This window comes from Aotus nancymaae, unplaced genomic scaffold (genome assembly GCF_030222135.1).
Source record: "Aotus nancymaae isolate 86718 unplaced genomic scaffold, 86718_ANA_hifiasm-v0.15.2.pri h1tg000021l, whole genome shotgun sequence".
NCBI lineage: Eukaryota > Metazoa > Chordata > Mammalia > Primates > Aotidae > Aotus > Aotus nancymaae.
The window spans coordinates 11,852,280-11,870,777 of record NW_026988433.1 but is presented as its reverse complement, the minus strand read 5'-3'; the positions used below and the strand labels follow the sequence as shown (position 1 = coordinate 11,870,777).

The window sequence follows — 18,498 nt, the reverse complement described above, 5'->3', positions numbered from 1 at the left end:
AGTCTGACCAATATGGAGAAACCCTGTCTCTACTAAAAATACAAAATTAGCCTGGTGTGATGGTGTGCACCTATAATCCCAGCTACTCAGGAGGCTGAGGCAGGAGAATCGCTTGAACCCAGGAGGCAGAGGTTGCGGTAAGCCAAGATGGCGCCATTGCACTCCCAACCTGGGCAACAATAGCGAAACTCTGTCTCAAAAATAAATAAATAATAAAAATATCTATGGTTATAATGGTTTTTTTTCTAAGACAGACTCTCACTCTGTCGCCCAGGTTGGAGTGGAATGGGTATGATTATAGCTCACTGCAACCTCTGCCTCCAAGGCTCAAGCGATCCTCCCACCTCAGCCTCCTGAATAGCTAGGACTACAGGCGCACGCCACCATGCCCAGCTAATTTTCAAAAATTTTTTATAGAAAGGGGTTCTCACTATATCACCCAGGCTGGTCTCAAACTCCTGGACTCAAGCAATCCGCCTGCCTCAGCCTCCTAAACTGTCAGGATTACAGGTGTGAACCACTGCGCCTGGCCTGTAATTTTCATTTCTAGGATTTTTATTTGGTTCTTTTTCAAAGTCATCTATTATTGTTCCAGTGAGTCCCATTCTTACCTTAAGGATCCTACTCCTTTTGTTCATTCTACTATATCATTCTTTTTTATTTTTTATTTATTTTTATTTTTTTGAGATGGAGTCACACCCTGTTGCCCAGGCTAGAGTGCAATGGCACAATCTCGGCTCACTGCAATCTCCACCTCATGGGTTCAAACGATTCTCCTGCCTCGGCCTCCCAAGAAACTGGGATTACAAGTGTCCGCTACCACACCCAGCTAATTTTTGTATTTTTAGTAGAGACTCCTGACCTCATGATCTGCCTGCCTCGGCCTCCCAGAGTGCTGGGATTACAGGAGTGAGCCACTGCACCTGGCCCTGTATCATTCTTTTGTTGACAAGGAGAAAGGCACTGGAACTCTCCTACTGGTGGGGGTGTAAAATGGTACAACCACATCAGAGAATTAAGAAGTTTCTTATCAAGTTAAGCATACACCTACCCTGTAATCTAGAAATCTCACAGTCCCGTTCTTAGGTATTTGCCCAAGAGAAATGAAAATATATGTCCACACAAAGATTCATACAAAATGTTCACAGCAGCCTTATTCATAATAGCCAAAAAACTCAAATGTCCAACAATAGGTGAATGGATAGATTGTGATATATTTATACAATAAAACACTACTCAGCATAAATGTTAAAAGAAACTAACTACTAATACATGCAACAACGTAGATGAATCGGTCCCACAGACAGTAATATGCCGAGTGAATGAAGCCAGACCGAAATGGTACAATACTGTATGACGCCATTTATATAAAGTTCAAGAAAAGGCAAAGCTCATTTTAGATAGAAGACAGAACAGTGGTTGCTGAGCTGAGGAGAGCATGGGGTAAGAATTGACTACAAAGGAGTACAAGAAAGTTTTCTAAGATAATGGAATGTTCTAGATTTTGATAGGGATATCAATTTTTTTTTTTTTTTGAGACAGGGTCTCATTCTGTCACCCTGGTTGGAATGCAGTGGTGCCATCTTGGCTCACTGCAACCTCCACCTCCTGGGCTCAAGCAATCCTCACATCTCAGCCTCCTGAGTAGCTGGGACTACAGGTGCAAGCCATCATGCTCAGCTAATTTAAAAACAATTTTTTTTTTGTAGAAACTGGGTCTCAGTATATTATCAAGCATAGTCTCTTGTCTTGACCTTCCAAAGTGCTTAGATTACAAGCATGAACCACTGTGCCCAGTTGGGTATATATTATACTGGGTATTTATTTGTCAAAACTCATTGACTGGAACCCTTAGAATTTGTGCACTTTATCATATGTAAATTATTTCTCAGTAGAACAAATCCAGCCAAACCATCACACATAATGATAAGTGCTGTGAACAAAGTCAAGCAAGATAGTCCGATGGGGGAGACGTGACCAGGGAAAGCCTCTCCAAGCATGGGGGCAGAACCCCTGAAGGCATCATTCGCTTTCCTGTTTTCCTAGTTAAGAAGAAGAAAAACTGCACAGACAGGAACCCCTATCAAAATCCAGAATGTTCTGGCTTGGTGCAGTGGTTCATGCCTGCAGTCCCAGCATTTTGAGAGGCTGAGAGGTGGGAGGACTGTTTGAGCCTGGGAGCTTGAGATCAGATGGAAACATAGTGAGATCCTGTCTCTAAAAAATAGAAATGAAAAATAGCAGAGCTGGATATGGTGGTGTATGCCTGTAGTCCCAGCTACTTGGAAGGCTGAGGTGGGAGGATCGCCTGAGCCCCGGAGTTCGAGGTTGCACTGAGCTGTGATCATGCCACTACACTGCAGCCTGGGCAACACAGTGAGACACTGTCTCAAATATATATAGAGAGAGAACATTCCATCATCCCAGAAAACTCTCTTGTACTCCTTTCTAGTCAATTCCTACCCCTACCCCTTAGCTCAGCAACCTCTGTCCTGTCTTCTTTCATCTTAAATGAGTTTTGCCTGTTCTTAAATTTCATATAAACAGCATTATACATAGGAATCAATTTGGAAAAACTTATCTGAATCCCTTTGGGTCTAGACTAGTGGTTCTCAAAGTGCAGTCCCCAGCATCAGCATCACATAGGACCTTGCTAGAAATGTACATGACCAACCGGGCGCCGTGGCTCACATCTATAATCCCAGCACTTTGGGAGGCTGAGGCGGGCGGATCACTTGAGATCAGGAGTTTGAGACCAGCCTGGCCAACATGCCGAAACCCCATCTCTACTAAAAAAAAAAAAAAAAATTAGCCAGGTGTGTTGGTGCCTGCCTGTAATCTCAGCTACTTGGGAGGCTGAGGCAGGAGAATCGCTTGAACTTGAGAGATGGAGGCTGCAGTGAGCTAAAATCACGCCACTGCACTCCAGCCTGGGTGACAGGGTGAGACTCTGTCTCAAAAAAAGGGGATGGGGGCCGGGTGTGGTGGCTCACACCTGTAATCCCAGCACTAGGAGGCCAAGGCGGGCAGATCACGAGGTCAGGAGTTCAAGACTAGTCTGGCCAACATGGTGAAACACCATCTCTACTAAAAATTCAAAATCAGCCGGGCGTGGTGGTGCATGCCTGTAATCCCAGTTACTCTGGAGGCTGAGGCAGGAGAATCACTTGAAGGCAGAGGCTGCAGCGAGCTGTATTCAAGTCACTGCACTCCAGCCTGGAAAACAGAGCCAAAAAAATGAAAACAAACCATCAACAACAGAAAGACGAATCACTCAATATAGCAGCAGGAGAAAAAGTTCTCTTGGAATAACCACATGCAAAGAAACTGAATTCCCTCCAGTCAGAAACAGGAACTACAGTGCCTGAGAATATCTAATCGATTTCAGTGTCAGGTCTTGAAAGAGTTTTTGTTTTTGTTTTCTAAGATGGAGTTTTGCTCTTGTTGCCCAGGTTGAAGTGCAATGACACGATCTTGGCTCACTGCAACCTTCGCCTCCCAGGTTCAAGCGATTCTCCTGTCTCAGCCTCCCGAGTAGCTGGGATTACAGACATGCACCACCACACCCAGCTAATTTTTGTATTTTTAGTAGAGATGGGATTTCACTATGTTAGTCAGGGTGGTCTCCAACTCCTGACCTCATGATTCGCCTGCCTAGGCCTCTCAAAGTGCTGGGATTACAGGCATGAGCCACCACATCCGGCTGAGAGGTTTTTTAAAAAGCATTTCAGATGTTCCTTACTATTTTTTGGCAGAACATCTGCCATCTGCTTTCTTCTCTCCCCACATCTGTATTAATAACTCAGAAAAAATATATATGTATATATAACCTTATATAAAAACAACGATCAAAAAGTGTTGAGAAGAAGGGGCAGATTTAAAAGTTTTATGAAGCATTCGTTTTAAGCCTCTGTAATTATTCTTGAAAAACAAAACACACCACTTTTCCTGACTGTAGCACTGGTGAGGATTGCATATTAGGAGTGATTGTGATGATTTGTGCCCGGGGCTTAATTTATAAAGTTAGTACTGAGTGATGGCATACAGAGGTCAATGCCACTGAAAGAATAATTTTTTTTTTTTGAGATTCTTGCTCTGTTGCCCAGGCTGGTGGAGTACAGTGGTGGCGTGATCTTGGCTCACTGCAGCCTCCATCTCCTGGGTTCAAGTGATTCTCCTGCCTCAGCCTCCCAAGTAGCTGGGATTACTGGTACCTGCCACCACACCCAGCTACTTTTTGTACTTTTAGTAGAGATGAGGTTTCACCATGTTGGCCAGGCTGCTCTCGAACTCCTGACCTCAGGTGATCCGCCTGCCTTGGCCTCCCAAAGTGCTGGGATTACAGGTGTGAGCCACCACACCTGGTCAAAAAGAATTTATTACATACTTTTCCCAAGAGATGGGCCACATCACGCCACGCCAGACCCCACACCAGGCATTGCCACGCTAGGCAATGACACACTAGGGCCACAGGAGGAAGTACCAGATTCAGTCAGGAGGCAGAATAAAGGGAAAAGAATGGTCTAGAAGCTTTGTTGTGTTTTCCAATGGAAGGGCAAGGGAGGACTGGGGAAACAGCTTAGGGTTAACGACTTTGAATAATGCCAGTGGGTTCTGGGTTACAGGGGTGGTCTCTAAATGTCTGGCCCTCACCCTACCTGCCCTGAAGGAGAAATACTGGAGAGTTAGAAAAGGAGGTGGCTGTGGGATTGGTTGGAGGGATTATAACATGATTTTCACACCCTCACAAAAGCTGAATTGCAGGGGAGATATAAACAATTTCAGCCTTAGGAGGCCAAGATGAAAGGATGGCTTGAAGCCAGAAGTTCAAGGCTGCAACAAGCTGTGATCACACCACTGCACTCCAGCCTGGTTGAAAGAATGAGACCCTGACTCTATAAAACATGTTTGAAATTTTTTTTTTTTTTTTTTTTTTGGAGACAGTCTTGCTCTGCGGCCCAGGCTGGAATGGTGTGGTGCAATCTCGGCTCACTGCAACCTCTGTCTCCTGGGTTCAAGTGATTCTCGTGCCTCAGCCTCCTGAGTAGCTGGGATTACAGGCATGTGCCACCATGCATGGCTAATTTTTGTATTTTTAGTAGAGATGGGGTTTCACCATGTTGGCCAGGCTAGTCTTGAACTCCTGACCTCAAGTGATCCTCCCGCCTTGGCCTCCCAAAGTGCTAAGATTACAGGCGTGAACCACCACGTCCAGCAGAAAAATTAAAAAATAAAAATTAGCCACCTGTGGTGTGCACGCCTGTAGTCCCAACCCAGCTACTTTGGAGGCTGAGGTGGGAGTGTCACTTGGGCCCAGGAGGTGGAGGCTGCTGTGAGTTATGATCATGGCAGTGCTCTTCAACCTGGCGAGAGAACAAGACCCCACCTAAAAAAAAAAAAAAAAAAAAAAAAAAAAAAACACAACTTCAGCCTTTAGTTTGGCCCTGTGATTAATGATTGCCAAATAGACATATACAGAAAGAATCTAAGAAAATACAGTGTGCTGAGGTGCGCCTGTTCCAGCCCAGTAATTAGTACCTAAGATTCGTCACCAGCCACTCCCACTTTGTTCTAGATGCCAAACTTCTTTTCCCCCTTAAGAAACAGTCAGATTGCTTGAAGTCATTTTTTTAAATGTCTCTGCTTGTCGTTAATCCTATGTTGGTTTAAAATGTGCATTTTAATCTTAAGCGACAAGCTGATTTTCCGTCACTCTGAGACGATGCAAGGATGGGCGGTGGCGCAGGGAGGGGACGCTCTTCAGTTCAGGATGGGAGAGAGCCGCCAGGGCTTTCGATCGTGTTCCTTCCCCTGCCACTTGTGGCAGAGCCGGGGTCAGACCGTGAGGACTAGACGGGCCACTGTTTGGGCTTTTCCTTCCATCAAATATCAACATTTTTGGCCAGATGCGGTGGCTTATGCCCATAATCCCAGAAATTTGGGAGGCTGAGGCAGGCGAATCACTTGAGCTTAGGAGTTTGAGACCAGCCTGGGCAACATGGCAAAACCCCGTCTCTACAAAAACTTCAAAAAATTCCATCCTGGCCAACGTGGTGAAACCCTGTCTCTACTAAAAATACAAAAATTAGCCAGGCGTGATGGCACGTGCCTCTAATCCCAGCTACTCAGGAGGCTGAGGTAGGAAAATAGCTTGAACCCAGGAGGTGGAGGTTGCAGTGAGCCGAGATTGTGCCACTGCACTCACTCCAGCCTGGTGACAGAGCAAGACTCCATTTCAAAAAAATAGAAAAGAATTAGCCGAGAATGGTGGTGCCCGCCTGTAGTCCCAGCTACCTGGGAGGCTGAGGTGGTAGAATCATCCGAGCCCAGGAAGTCAAGGCTGCAGTGAGCGGTGATCCCACTACTGCACTCCAGCCTAGGTGACAGAGTGAGACACCGTCTCAAAAAAAAAAAAGAAACCCAGCACTTTCAAAGAGATCTTTATACAAATAGATATTTTTCTTCCCTCAGATATGCCAAATACTACAAGGAAAACAATGTTGAGAAACGGACCCTGATAAAAGTCTTCGGGATCCGTTTTGACATCCTGGTTTTTGGCACCGTAAGTCTCCTTTCTCAGCTCCGGGCACCTGCATCCTGTGACTGTGTCCTAATGAGTGCTGTGGGGCCTCTGTGGAGGGAAGGTTTTTGGTCACAGCCATTAGCTAGCACTGGGCATTTCACACGTGGGATAAAAGAGGAGGGAGATGTCCTTGGGGTGCTGTCCCTGAATGAGTCATGTGACCAGTACAGGAGTGGCCTGGAAGGCAATTCTCAGATTTAGCTTTAAAAATACTCTGAAACGTAAAAAGAGAGAGAAAGAAATCTCTCTGTAAAATAGTTTGTAAGTAACAGAATCCAACTCAAATTGGCTTAAGGGAAAAAAAATTTTTTTTTTTTTAGTTGGCTTTTTCTGGTTCACATAACTGAAGAAATCTAGGGATTATTTTATTTATTTTATTATTTTTATTTATTTATTTATTTTGAGATGGAATCTCGCTCTGTTGCCAGGCTGGAGTGCAGTGGCTTGATCTCAGCTCACTGCAACGTCCACCTCCTGGGTTCAAGCAATTATCTTGCCTCAGCCTCCTGAGTAGCAGGAACTACGGGTGCCCGCCACCCCACCCAGCTTATTTTTGTATTTTTAGTAGAGACACAGTTTTACATGTTGGCGAGGATGGTCTCGATCTCTTGACCTCATGATCCACCTGCCTCAATCTCCCAAAGTGCTGGGATTACAGTTGCCTGCCACCCACACTAGCTTATTTTTGTATTTTTAGTAGAGATGGGGTTTCAGCACCTTGGCCAGGTTGATCTTGAACTCCTGACCTTATGATCCACCCACCTCAGCCTCCCAAAGTGCTGGGATTACAGGCGTGAGCCACCGTGCCCACCCCCACCCCAGGGATTATTTTTAAGCTTCAAGCATGGCTGGATTCAAACAACATTCTCATCAAGAACTTACTGCCCTCTGTGTCTTATATACGTACATCCTCCTCAGTCTTGGCATCATCCCCAGACCGGCCATCTCTCTACAAAGATATCAGGCAGCACCTTCAATCTGACTGGTTTAGCAACTTCAGTGAAAAGAAAACAACTGTTTGCCAGAAGGTTCAGCAAAGGTCTCAGACAAATGTTATTGGCTCTGATTGGCCCATTATGAATGGCATGCCCACTGCTGAACTAATCACTGTGACCACAGTCATGCCATACTCCCAGTGGTTGGTCTCGAACCAGCCCTAACCCAGTCCCTTCAAAACACACACACACACACACACACACACACACACACACACTACATGGACTGAAAAGAAAATTGGCTGTTGTCTTCTGAAGACGCAAGGAAGGGATGCCAGATAGGCAAATATCAACAGATCCCACGACCCCCTGTCCGAGAGTATGTTATTTATGTAAGATGGTGATAAGCAGGATGAGAAGCAATGAGATAGAGCTGAGAGAACGCAAAGACCACTGGGAATAAAAACCCCGAGGCCACCCAAGAGATGAGTCCATGCAGACATTCCTTCCCTCTACTTCTGAAATAATCTCAAACCTCTTGGAGGAGAAGCTTGTCTGAAACCCTCGCCCTGTATGGAGAAACGACAGACCTTCAGTGGTTCTCCCCTTAACGTGTGGGCCCCGGTGCTTGTTCATGTAAAACCTTTGTGGGTCCAGGCACACCCTGGACAGATGAAGCAGGATGCCTGAGAGTCACCGTTTCCATCTGCATAAGTCTCTGCCTTGGCGAGCACTTGAACACATCCATCCGAGTCCCAGCATGAGGCCCCACTCCCTGATAGAACCAACAACACTGCACGTTAAAGCAAAAGAGCGTTGCTCTGAATTTCACCTGAGTAAACTCTCCCACTCTGTTTTTAGGGAGGAAAATTTGACATTATCCAGCTGGTTGTGTACATTGGCTCAACCCTCTCCTACTTCGGTCTGGTAAGAGATTCTCTTTTTCGCGCTTTAGGAAAATGCTTTGGAGAAGGAAGTGACTAATGTGGCGCCTGTCTGGGTTTTCCCCAGGCCACTGTGTTCATTGACTTTCTCATCAACACTTACTCCAGTAACTGCTGTCGCTCCCATATCTATCCCTGGTGCAAGTGCTGTCAGCCCTGCGTGGTTAATGAATACTACTACAGGAAGAAGTGCGAGTCCATCGTGGAGCCAAAGCCGGTGAGGCCGCTGTGTTCATAGGACACCAGGACACAGAGAGATTCCATGAGATCACTGAGAAATGCACAAAGTTAGGCCCAAATCACAGGCTTAATCCTGCAGTGGATACATCTCTGGGCTCTACCTCATCAACTGTATCTCAGATAAATTATTTGGTCTTGGAGAAGAATAGAAACAAAAATAGAGGAGCAAGATAGAGGGAAGGCAAATTTTTATGTCCGGGACTTGTCAGTTTTGTCATATATTTATTCATTTATTTATTTTTATTTACTTTCAGACAGAGTCTTGCTCTGTCACCCAGGCTGGAGTGTAGTGTCTCGATCTTGGCTCACCGCAGCCTCTGCCTCCCAGGTTTAAGTGATTCTCCTGCCTCAACCTCCCAAGTAACTGGGACCACAGGCGCACGACACCACACCCATCTAATTTTTGCATTTTTAGTAGAGACGGGGCTTTACCATGTTGGCCAGGCTGGTCTCGAACTCCTGACTTCAAATGATCCACCCACTCGGCCTCCCACAGTGCTGGGGTGACAAGTGTGAGCCACTGTGCCTGGCTTGTTTTGTCATTTATTAAATTGGTATAACCAAAACAAAAAAAAGAAAAGAAGAGTAACGACTTTGGAGAACCATTTGGCAGTGACTAATAAGGTTTAAATGGGAGATACTTTACAGCCTGGCATTTCCAGTTCTCCAAACCTGCCCTAGAGAAGCACTCACATGAGCACCCAAGCAGTACACATACACACAACGTTCAATGAGGCATTATTACATTATTAATAATGTATGATTATTAACAGTGAAGAAGGAGCATCTAACCAAATAGCCAATAGGTGAATGGTGAAAGAAACTGTGGTAAATCCATAGAAAGGAATACCAGGCACCAGTTTAAAAAAATGAGATTGATAATAATAATGGCAGACATAGGCCGGGCGTGGTGGCTCACACCTGTCATCCCAGCACTTTGGGAGGCTGAGGCGGGTGGATCACCTGAGGTCAGGAGTTTGAGACCAGCCTGACCAATACGGTGAAACCCCGTCTTTAAAAAAAAAAAAGTTAAAAATAATAATAACAATAATAATAATAATGGCAGACATTTACACAGCACTTCTAAATGCTTTATATATTAACTCACTGAATCTTCACAACCACTTGATGTAAACAGATGCTAGTATTATCTCTTTCTATTGATGAGGAAATTGAGCCACAGGAAGGTTAAATAATTAGCCCAAGGACACGCACGGTGGCTCACACCTGTAATCCCAGCACTTTGGGAGGCTAAGGCAGGCAGATCACTTGAGGGCAAGAGTTTTGAGACCAGCCTGGCCAACATGGTGAACCCCGTCTCTACTAAAAATACAAAAATTAGCCAGGTGTGGTGGTATACACCTGTAGTCCCAGCCATTTGGGAGACTGAGGCAGGAGAATTGCTTGAACCTTGTAGGTGGAGGTTGCAGTGAGCCAAGATCATGCCATTAGACTCCAGCCTGAGTGACAGAGGGAAACTCTATCTCAAAAAAAAAAATACATACATACATACATATATATGTATATATATATGGCTTGACGAGAGCAGATCTCCAAGAGATTTTGTTAAAAGGAAAAAAAGCAAACCATCAAACAATATATATGATATATAGGTTTTAAAAAAACCACTAGACACAGAAGTTAATCTATATATTTTCTACATGTATATGCTATATATACAAGTGTACACACACATACATACACATGTGTGGGTGTATATATGTACACAAAACTGTAGCAGCAGTTGCTTCTGGAAAGGAGCTTAGGATGGGGGAGTAGTCACAGGGATTTTAGCATCATCTGTATTGTTTGGTTTGATTAATCTGGACCTTATTAAGCAGGTCCTCTGCATTCAACTCCATGATTTCCCCCAAAGAGAAATTTCTGGTGCCTAAAAACAAAGACAATTTCTTTGTCTTTCCCTCATCTAAGAACATGATTGTCCTGTTCCAGCAGCTGAATGCACCATTCACTGTCCATTGTACATGCATTCGCAATGTGAAATAAAAGTTCATCTCTGCAGCTAAAACTAATCACCACTTCATGGCCCAAGATGAGATGAAATTTAACAAACATATCAATAATTAAAGTTGCAGTCGTACAACTTTCTGGAGATACTGAATCTAGAGTCACTGAAATTGAGACAATATAACAAAGGAATTTTATGCAGCAATTGGGGGATCCAGTGTAAAAACATTAAGTAGTAAGCTGTGGCTGTGTTGAATCTGCAAGTTAAGATGTGTGGGGTAGCAGGGCGTGATGGCTCACACCTGTAATCCCAGCACTTTGGGAGGCCAAGGCGGGAGGATCACAAGATCAGGAGATGAGACCATCCTGGCCAACATGGTGAAACCCTGTCTCTACTAAAATACAAAAAATTAGCCAGGCATGGTGGCAGGCACCTGTAATCCCAGCTACTCAGGACGCTGAGGCAGGGGAATCGCTTGAACCTGGGAGGCAGAGGCTGCAGTAAGCTGAGATCACACCACTGCACTCTAGTCTGGAGACAGAGCAAGACTCTGTTCCCCAACACCCCCCCCCCGGCAAAAAAAGATGCATGGGGTTCCATTTCTGATTTACCTTTAGACTCAGAAATCATTAATTCTTGGTTAATGAGAGTTTTGGGCTGGCTTGTTCGATAGTCTATCATTTGGCAAAGGGAATAACAGTTGCCTTTAGATAGGCAATTCTTGATAATTCTGTACAAAAGTGGGTAAACTTTTAAATCATCTTTTTCTAGACATTAAAGTATGTGTCCTTTGTGGATGAATCCCACATTAGGATGGTGAACCAGCAGCTACTAGGGAGAAGACTGCAAGATGTCAAGGGCCAAGAAGTCCCAGTAAGTTAAATCATTTTCGTTCTCTCTTTTCTTTAAAAGAAAATTTACTATTAAATATAAACACATCTAGAAACTTGTACAAATCAAAACTAATGGATTTTAACAAAGTAAACATACTCATGTAACCAGCACTCAGATTAAACAGTTGAAAATTACTAGCAGGAGTCCCTCTTATGCCCCCTTCCAATCACTACTCTCTTTTTTTAATTTTTAAAATTTGGTCCGGCACGGTGGCTCACACCTGTAATTCCCACACTTTGGGAGGCCAAGGCAGCCAGATCACTTGAGGTCAGGAGTTCAAGACCAACCTGGCCAATATGGTGAAACCCCATCTCTACTAAAAATACAAAAATCAGCTGGGTGTGATGGCATACATGTAATCCCAGCTACTCGAGAGGCCAAGGCAGGAGAATTGCTTGAACCTGAGGGATGGAGGGTGCCGTGAGCCAAGATTGTGCCACTGCATTCCAGCCTGAGCAACAGAGCAAGACTCTGTCTCAAAAAAAAAAAAAAAAAAAAGTATTTTTTAATTACAGACGAGGTCTCACTATGTTGCCCAGGCCGGTCTCAAGCAATCCTCCCACCTCAGCTGTACCAAGCCCAGCCAACTCCCGTCTCTTAAAAGTAATCATTGGCCGGGCGCGGTGGCTCAAGCCTGTAATCCCAGCACTTTGGGAGGCCGAGGCGGGTGGATCACGAGGTCAAGAGATCAAGACCATCCCGGTCAACATGGTGAAACCCCGTCTCTACTAAAAATACAAAAAAAATTAGCTGGGCATGGTGGCGCGTGCCTGTAATCCCAGCTACTCAGGAGGCTGAGGCAGGAGAATTGCCTGAACCCAGGAGGCGGAGGTTGCGGTGAGCCGAGATCGCGCCATTGCACTCCAGCCTGGGCAACAAGAGCGAAACTCCGTCTCAAAAAAAAAAAAAAAAAGTAATCATTATCCTATATCTAAGGATTAATTTTATTTCTGCTGGAATTTTCTTGGCATTGAATCATGTAGTGTGTAAGCAGCATATACTCAGCTGAGTGTCTGGCTTCCTTTACTCAACATTATTTTTGTGAGAGTTGTTCATGACGTTGCGCGCAATTCATTCTCATTGTGTAATTCCATGTTATCAACATCCAACTTCTTCAGCCATCCTACTGTTGATGGACATTTGGGTAGTGTCCAGTTGGGGGCTAATGCCAGTAATGCTGCTATGGTCAACATATGGCACTCTAGTGGGTGAATACCTAAGAGTGGAACTGCCGAGTCATAAGGCAGACATATGTTCAGGTTTAGGAGATACTAACAGTGCTGCAGAATGGTTGCTCCCATTCGCGCTCTCCCCAGCAGTTCTGGTTGCTGTGCATCTTCAATTTCCTAGGGCTGAATTACTACAAACTAAATGGCTTAAAACAGCAGAAGCGTATTCTGTCACAGTTCTGGAGCCTAGAAGTCTGAAATTAAGGTGTTGGTAGGGCCCCTCTCTATCTGAAGGCTCTAGGGAGAAATCCTTCCTTGCCTCTTCCTGACATCTAGTGTTTATGACACTGACTAGGACCTCCAGTACAATACTGAACAGAAGTGATAGGAGCAGCCATCTCTGCCTCATTCCCTATCTTAGGGAGAAAGGTTTTGTGTATTTTTTTGTCATTTTTTGGGCTGGAGTTTTGCTCTTGTTGGCGCATCTTGGCTCACCGCAACCTCTCCACCTCCAGGGTTCAAGCAATTCTCCTGTCTCAGCCTCCCAAGTAGCTGGGATTATAGGCATGCACCACCATGCCCAGCTAATTTTGTATTTTTAGTAAAGACAGGATTTTTTCCACGTTTGTCAGGCTGGTCTCAAACCCTGATCTTGTGTGATCCGCCCTCCTCGGCCTCCCAAAGTGCTGGGATTACAGGTGTGAGCCACTGCACCCAGCCTGCAGTGAGTTTTTAAGAATACACTATCAGATAAGAAAATTCCCTTCTGTTTCTAGTTTGCTAAGCACTTTTACCATTAATGGATATTGATTTCTTAAATAATGGCTTTTTTTTTCCTTCTGGCTGGGTGCAGAGGCTCATGCCTGTAATCCCAACACTTTGGGATGCCAAGGCGGGTAAATCAGCTGAGGTCAGGAGTTTAAGAACAACCTGGCCAACATGGTGAAACCCTGTCTCTATTAAAAATACAGAAATTATCCAGGCATGGTGGTACATGCTGAGGTGGGAGAATTGCTTGAACCTGGGAGGCGGAGGCTACAGTGAGCTGAGATCACACCACTGCACTCTAGCCTAGGCAACAGAACAAGACTCTATCTTAAAAACAAAAAGTTTTTTTGGCTCCTTTTTAAATAGCAATGAGGTTTGTTTGTTTTTTTTTTCTGTTATGCGTTGAATTGTACTGATTGGTTTTCAAATATTAAGCCAACCTTGCATTCCTGAAGTAAACTCAATTTGAATGTGTTGTACTATTCTTTATATTTATTACTGAATTCCGTTCACTAATATTTAGGATTTTTATATCTCTTCTTGAGAAACACTGGGCAAACTTTTTCCATTCTCGTAATGTTTTTGTTGGATTTGGGTATGAATTGAACTAGTCATGCATCACTTAATGATGGGGATATGTTCTGAAAAGTGATCCAGGCTGAGGTGGGTGGATCACTTGAGGTTAGGAGTTTGAGACCAGCCTGGCCAACATGGTGAAACCCTGTCTCTACTAAAAATACAAAAATTAGCCAGGTGTGGTGGCACATGCCTGTAATCCCAGCTACTCAGGAGGCTGAAGCAGGAGGATCACTTGAATCCAGGAGGTGGAGGTTGCAGTGAGCCGAGATCACGCCATTGCACTCTAGCCTGGGCAACAAGAATGAAACAACGTCTCAAAAATAAAATAAAAGTGGATTTGCCAGGAGGGAGAGCATGGGGGAAAAGAGAGAGTGCTGCTAAGTCAACAAGTATTTCCTGTCTCTCATGCGCTGGGCCCCGGCTCAGGCATCATGGATATGGCAGTAAGAAAGCAGACAGGGTCCCTGCTTCCGTATGGAATAAGAATCATCATCAAGTAAACACATAAATTAATAAGACAATTTCCAGTAGTGCTAAGTCCTGTGAAGAATGTGGAATACCATGATGTGATAAGAGAATCACATGGGAGAAAAGCTGCTAGATAGGGTGGTCAGGCCAAGAGGCGACATCTCAACAGAAGCCTGGCTTTTCTGAATTTCATTTTCCAAAATCTATAAAATAGGCCAGGTGCAATGGTTCACGCCTGTAATCCCAGCACTTTGGGAGGGTGAGGCAGCCGGATCACCTGAGGTCAGGAGTTCCAGATCAGCCTGGCCAACATGGTGAAATCTTTTCTACTAAAAATATGAAAGAATTAGCTGGGCATGGTGGCATGCACTTGTAATTCCAGCTACTTAGGAGGCTAAGGCATGAAAATTGCTTGAACGTGGGTGGAGGTTGCAGAGTGCCGAGATTGCACCACTGCACTCCAGCCTGGGAAACAGAGTGACACCCTCTCAAAAAAAAAAAAATCTGTAAAATAGAGACAAGGATACGTATCTCACAAACATCTTCAAAGGCTTGAATGAGGTAATGCTTACAGAACACATGCAGGGTCCTGACAGCTACACTTAATAAATGACAGCTACTACAACTTATGTAATATTAAATGTAACTTTCCAAGTTAATAAAGTTAAAGAACCTAGAACCTGAAGGGTTGTCTTTGCTAATAAGTTTGGGAACTTGCCTTTTCAGAGACCTCCGGTGGACTTCACAGACTTGTCCAAGCTTCCCCTGGCCCTCCATGACCCACCCCCTACTCCTGGACAACCAGAGGAGATGCAGCTGCTTAGAGAGGAGGTGACTCCTAGACCCAGGGACAGCCCAGTCTGGTGCCAGTGTGGAAGCTGCCTCCCATCCCAACTTCCAGAGAGCCACAGGTGCCTGGAGGAGCTATGCTGCCGGAAAAAGCCGGGGGCCTGCATCACCACCTCAGAGCTGTTCAGGAAGCTGGTCCTGTCCAGGCACATCCTGCAGTTCCTCCTGCTCTACCAGGACCCCTTGCTGGCACTGGACATGGACTCCACCAACAGCCAGCTGCGGCACTGTGCCTACAGGTGCTACACCACCTGGCGCTTCGGCTCCCAGGACATGGCTGACTTTGCCATCCTGCCCAGCTGCTGCCGCTGGAGGATCCGGAGAGAGTTTCCCAAGAGTCAAGGGCAGTACAGTGGCTTCAAAAGTCCTTACTGAAGCCAGATGCGTGGCTCACGCCTGTAATCCCAGCACTTTGGGAGGCCGAGGTAGGCAGATCACCTGAGGTCAGGAGTTGGAGACCAGCCTGGTTAACAAAGCAAAATCCCATCTGTACTGAAAATACAAAAATTAGCCAGGGATAGTGGCACGTACCTGTAATCCCAGCTACTCGGGAGGCTGAGGCATGAGAATCACTTGAACCCTGGAGGTGGAGATTTCAGTGAGCCAAGATTGTGCCACTTTACTCCAGCCTGGGAGACACAGCAAACCCTGTCTCAAAAAATAAAAATACACTTTGGGAGGCCAAGGCGGGTGGATCACGAGGTCAAGAGATCGAGACCATCCTGGTCAACATGGTGAAACCCCGTCTCTACTAAAAGTACAAAAAATTAGCTGGGCATGGTGGCACGTGCCTGTAATCCCAGCTACTCAGGAGGCTGAGGCAGGAGAATTGTCTGAACCCAGGAGGCGGAGGTTGCAGTGAGCCGAGATCGCGCCATTGCACTACAGCCTGGGTAATGAGCGAAACTCCGTCTCAAAAAAAATAAATAAATAAAAATAAAGTCCTTACTGATAGCAGGGGGCTGCAGTAGCCACATTAACATGACCTTTGCTAGCATCTTGAACTTCACCTGCAAAGCTCTGTGGCCACATTTTCACCCAAAGGGAAATGTGCTTTCATCTTCTATAGCACTCTGTGTCTGAGAGCAAAGTAACCTGGTTAAACAAACCAGAATCCCTCTGCCTGGACAGAGAGCAGAGAGATTCAGATGTAAGTCTCAACTCTGTCCCTAGGAAGCTGTGTGTGACCCTAGGCCTCTCACCTCTGCCTCTGCTTCCCCATTGCCCGACTACTATCTCAGAGATACTGTGAGGATAAATTAAGCGTACATGAACTGTCTTGTTAATGTGTAAAGAGCTATGTGAATGCAAAACATTTCATTATGAGGTCAGACTAGGATAATGTCCAACTAAAAACAAACTTTTTGGTTCTGGTTGGAGAATGTGGAGGACTAAAGGTGGCCACAAATACTTTGACACTCAAATCCCCCAAGACCTAAGGGTCTTATCTCCTCTCCTTGAGTATGGGTGGCTCTGATTGTTTTATCCAAAAGTGAAAGTGATGTTGTGTCAGTTTCAGATCTTGGTCTTAAGAGACTGACAGCTGCTACTTCCGTCCCTTGGAACTCTTGCTACTGGGGAAGCCAGACTCCATTTAAAAGTCTGTCTATCCTGGCCAGGCGTGGTGGCTTATGCCTGTAATCCCAGCACTTTGGGAGGCTGAGGAGGGCTGATCACTTAAGGTCAGGAGTCCGAGACCCAACTCACCAACACGGTGAAACCACAGCTCTACTGAAAATACAAAAATTAGCTGGACGTGGTGGTAGGCACCTGTAGCCCTAGCTATCAAAAGGCTGAGACGGGAGAAATGCTTGAACCTGGGAGGTGGAGGTTGCATTGAGCTGAGATCATGCCACTGCGCTCCAGGCTAGGTGACAGAGCGAGACTCCATCTCAAAAAAAAAAAAAAAAAATGTCTGTCTATCCTGAGACCGCCCTGCTATGAGGAAGCTCAAGCAGCCATGTGGAAAGTGCCCAATCAGCCCCAGCTTTCAAGCCATCCAAGCTTGGTCACCAAACATGAGAGAGAAGAAGTCTTCAGGTGATTCTGGACCCTACTAACATATGACTGATACTGCATGATACATCCCAAGTAAGAACTTCCCCATAAATCCAGAAAATCAAAATGCTATCTTAAGTCACTAAGTTTTGGGCTTGTGTGTTCCACAGCAACAGATAACTGGAACAGACAGCAAGCCTGACGAATGGGCACACAGACTCAGCCCAAACCTTCCCTGGTTCTAATGTTCTTAGGGAGCCCGGGCCAACCCTGGAACTCTCAGGAACTTCGGTTTCCACCGCACAGTTCAAGAAGGGCTATAGCCCAAATCAGTTAACTCACCAGACCAGCCCTGGAATCCATCAAATCTAACGCTGAGCTACCCAATGCAGTCCAATCCTCACCACAATTCTATGACTGAAGACCAGGCACTGTGGCTCACGCCTGTAATCTCAGGACTTTGGAAGGCCAAGGCAGGTGGATCATGAGGTCAAGAGTTCAAGACCAGCCTGGCCAACATGGTGAAACCCCGTCTCTATGCAGAATACAAAAATTAGCTGGGCGTGGTGGTGGGTGCCTGTAATCCCAGCTACTCGGGAGGTGGAGGCAGGAGAATCACTTGAACCCAGGAGGTGGAGGTTGCAGTGAGCTGAGATCATGCCACTGCACTCTAGCCCGGATTACAGAGCAAGACTCTGTCTCAAAAAAAAAAAAAAAAAAACAACAAAACAAAACAATGCTATGACTGAAAGTGACTAAAAAGCTGCCTTGATGCCATTAACACCCTGTACTTTGCAGCCATTCAGAATTGAGGCAGTCTGGATGCTAGCTACTTCAAAAACAACCCACAAGCACACCTTTACCATTTCCATCATCAACTGCTAAGAATAGGAAAATGCATAGTGACAGGTTTTAGGATTCTGCTTTAGGATTTCCTTTTCCTGGTTTTGTCACCAGAGAAAACTGTTTCTAAACAACAACCGTTTAATCAAACAGTTTGGAGACCACTATTAAATATTGTGACTGATAAAGGATCTGTGAATTTTTTATACATATTCTAAGAGTTACCATTTTGATACCTTTTAAAAACCAGCAGCTTTCT

At 45.2% G+C, this 18,498-nt stretch overlaps 1 protein-coding gene across 4 annotated transcripts in view; it reads left to right on the top strand.

Moving 5' to 3' along the window:
• Nucleotides 1-16,261, top strand: part of P2RX7 (purinergic receptor P2X 7) — a 48,614-nt gene extending 32,353 nt beyond the window's left edge. Inside the window, exons 9-13 of one of the 4 annotated variants that reach the window (XM_012468939.2) lie at nucleotides 6,472-6,562; nucleotides 8,380-8,445; nucleotides 8,530-8,679; nucleotides 11,443-11,544; nucleotides 15,276-16,261. In XM_012468939.2, coding sequence (XP_012324362.2) covers nucleotides 6,472-6,562; nucleotides 8,380-8,445; nucleotides 8,530-8,679; nucleotides 11,443-11,544; nucleotides 15,276-15,773 — 907 coding nt within the window. In that variant the 3' untranslated portion in view covers nucleotides 15,774-16,261. The remainder of the gene's footprint in view (nucleotides 1-6,471; nucleotides 6,563-8,379; nucleotides 8,446-8,529; nucleotides 8,680-11,442; nucleotides 11,545-15,275) is intronic. The other 3 variants (XM_012468938.2, XM_012468940.2, XM_012468941.2) reach the window with 3 other exon arrangements.
• The last annotated feature ends 2,237 nt before the right edge of the window (nucleotides 16,262-18,498 follow it).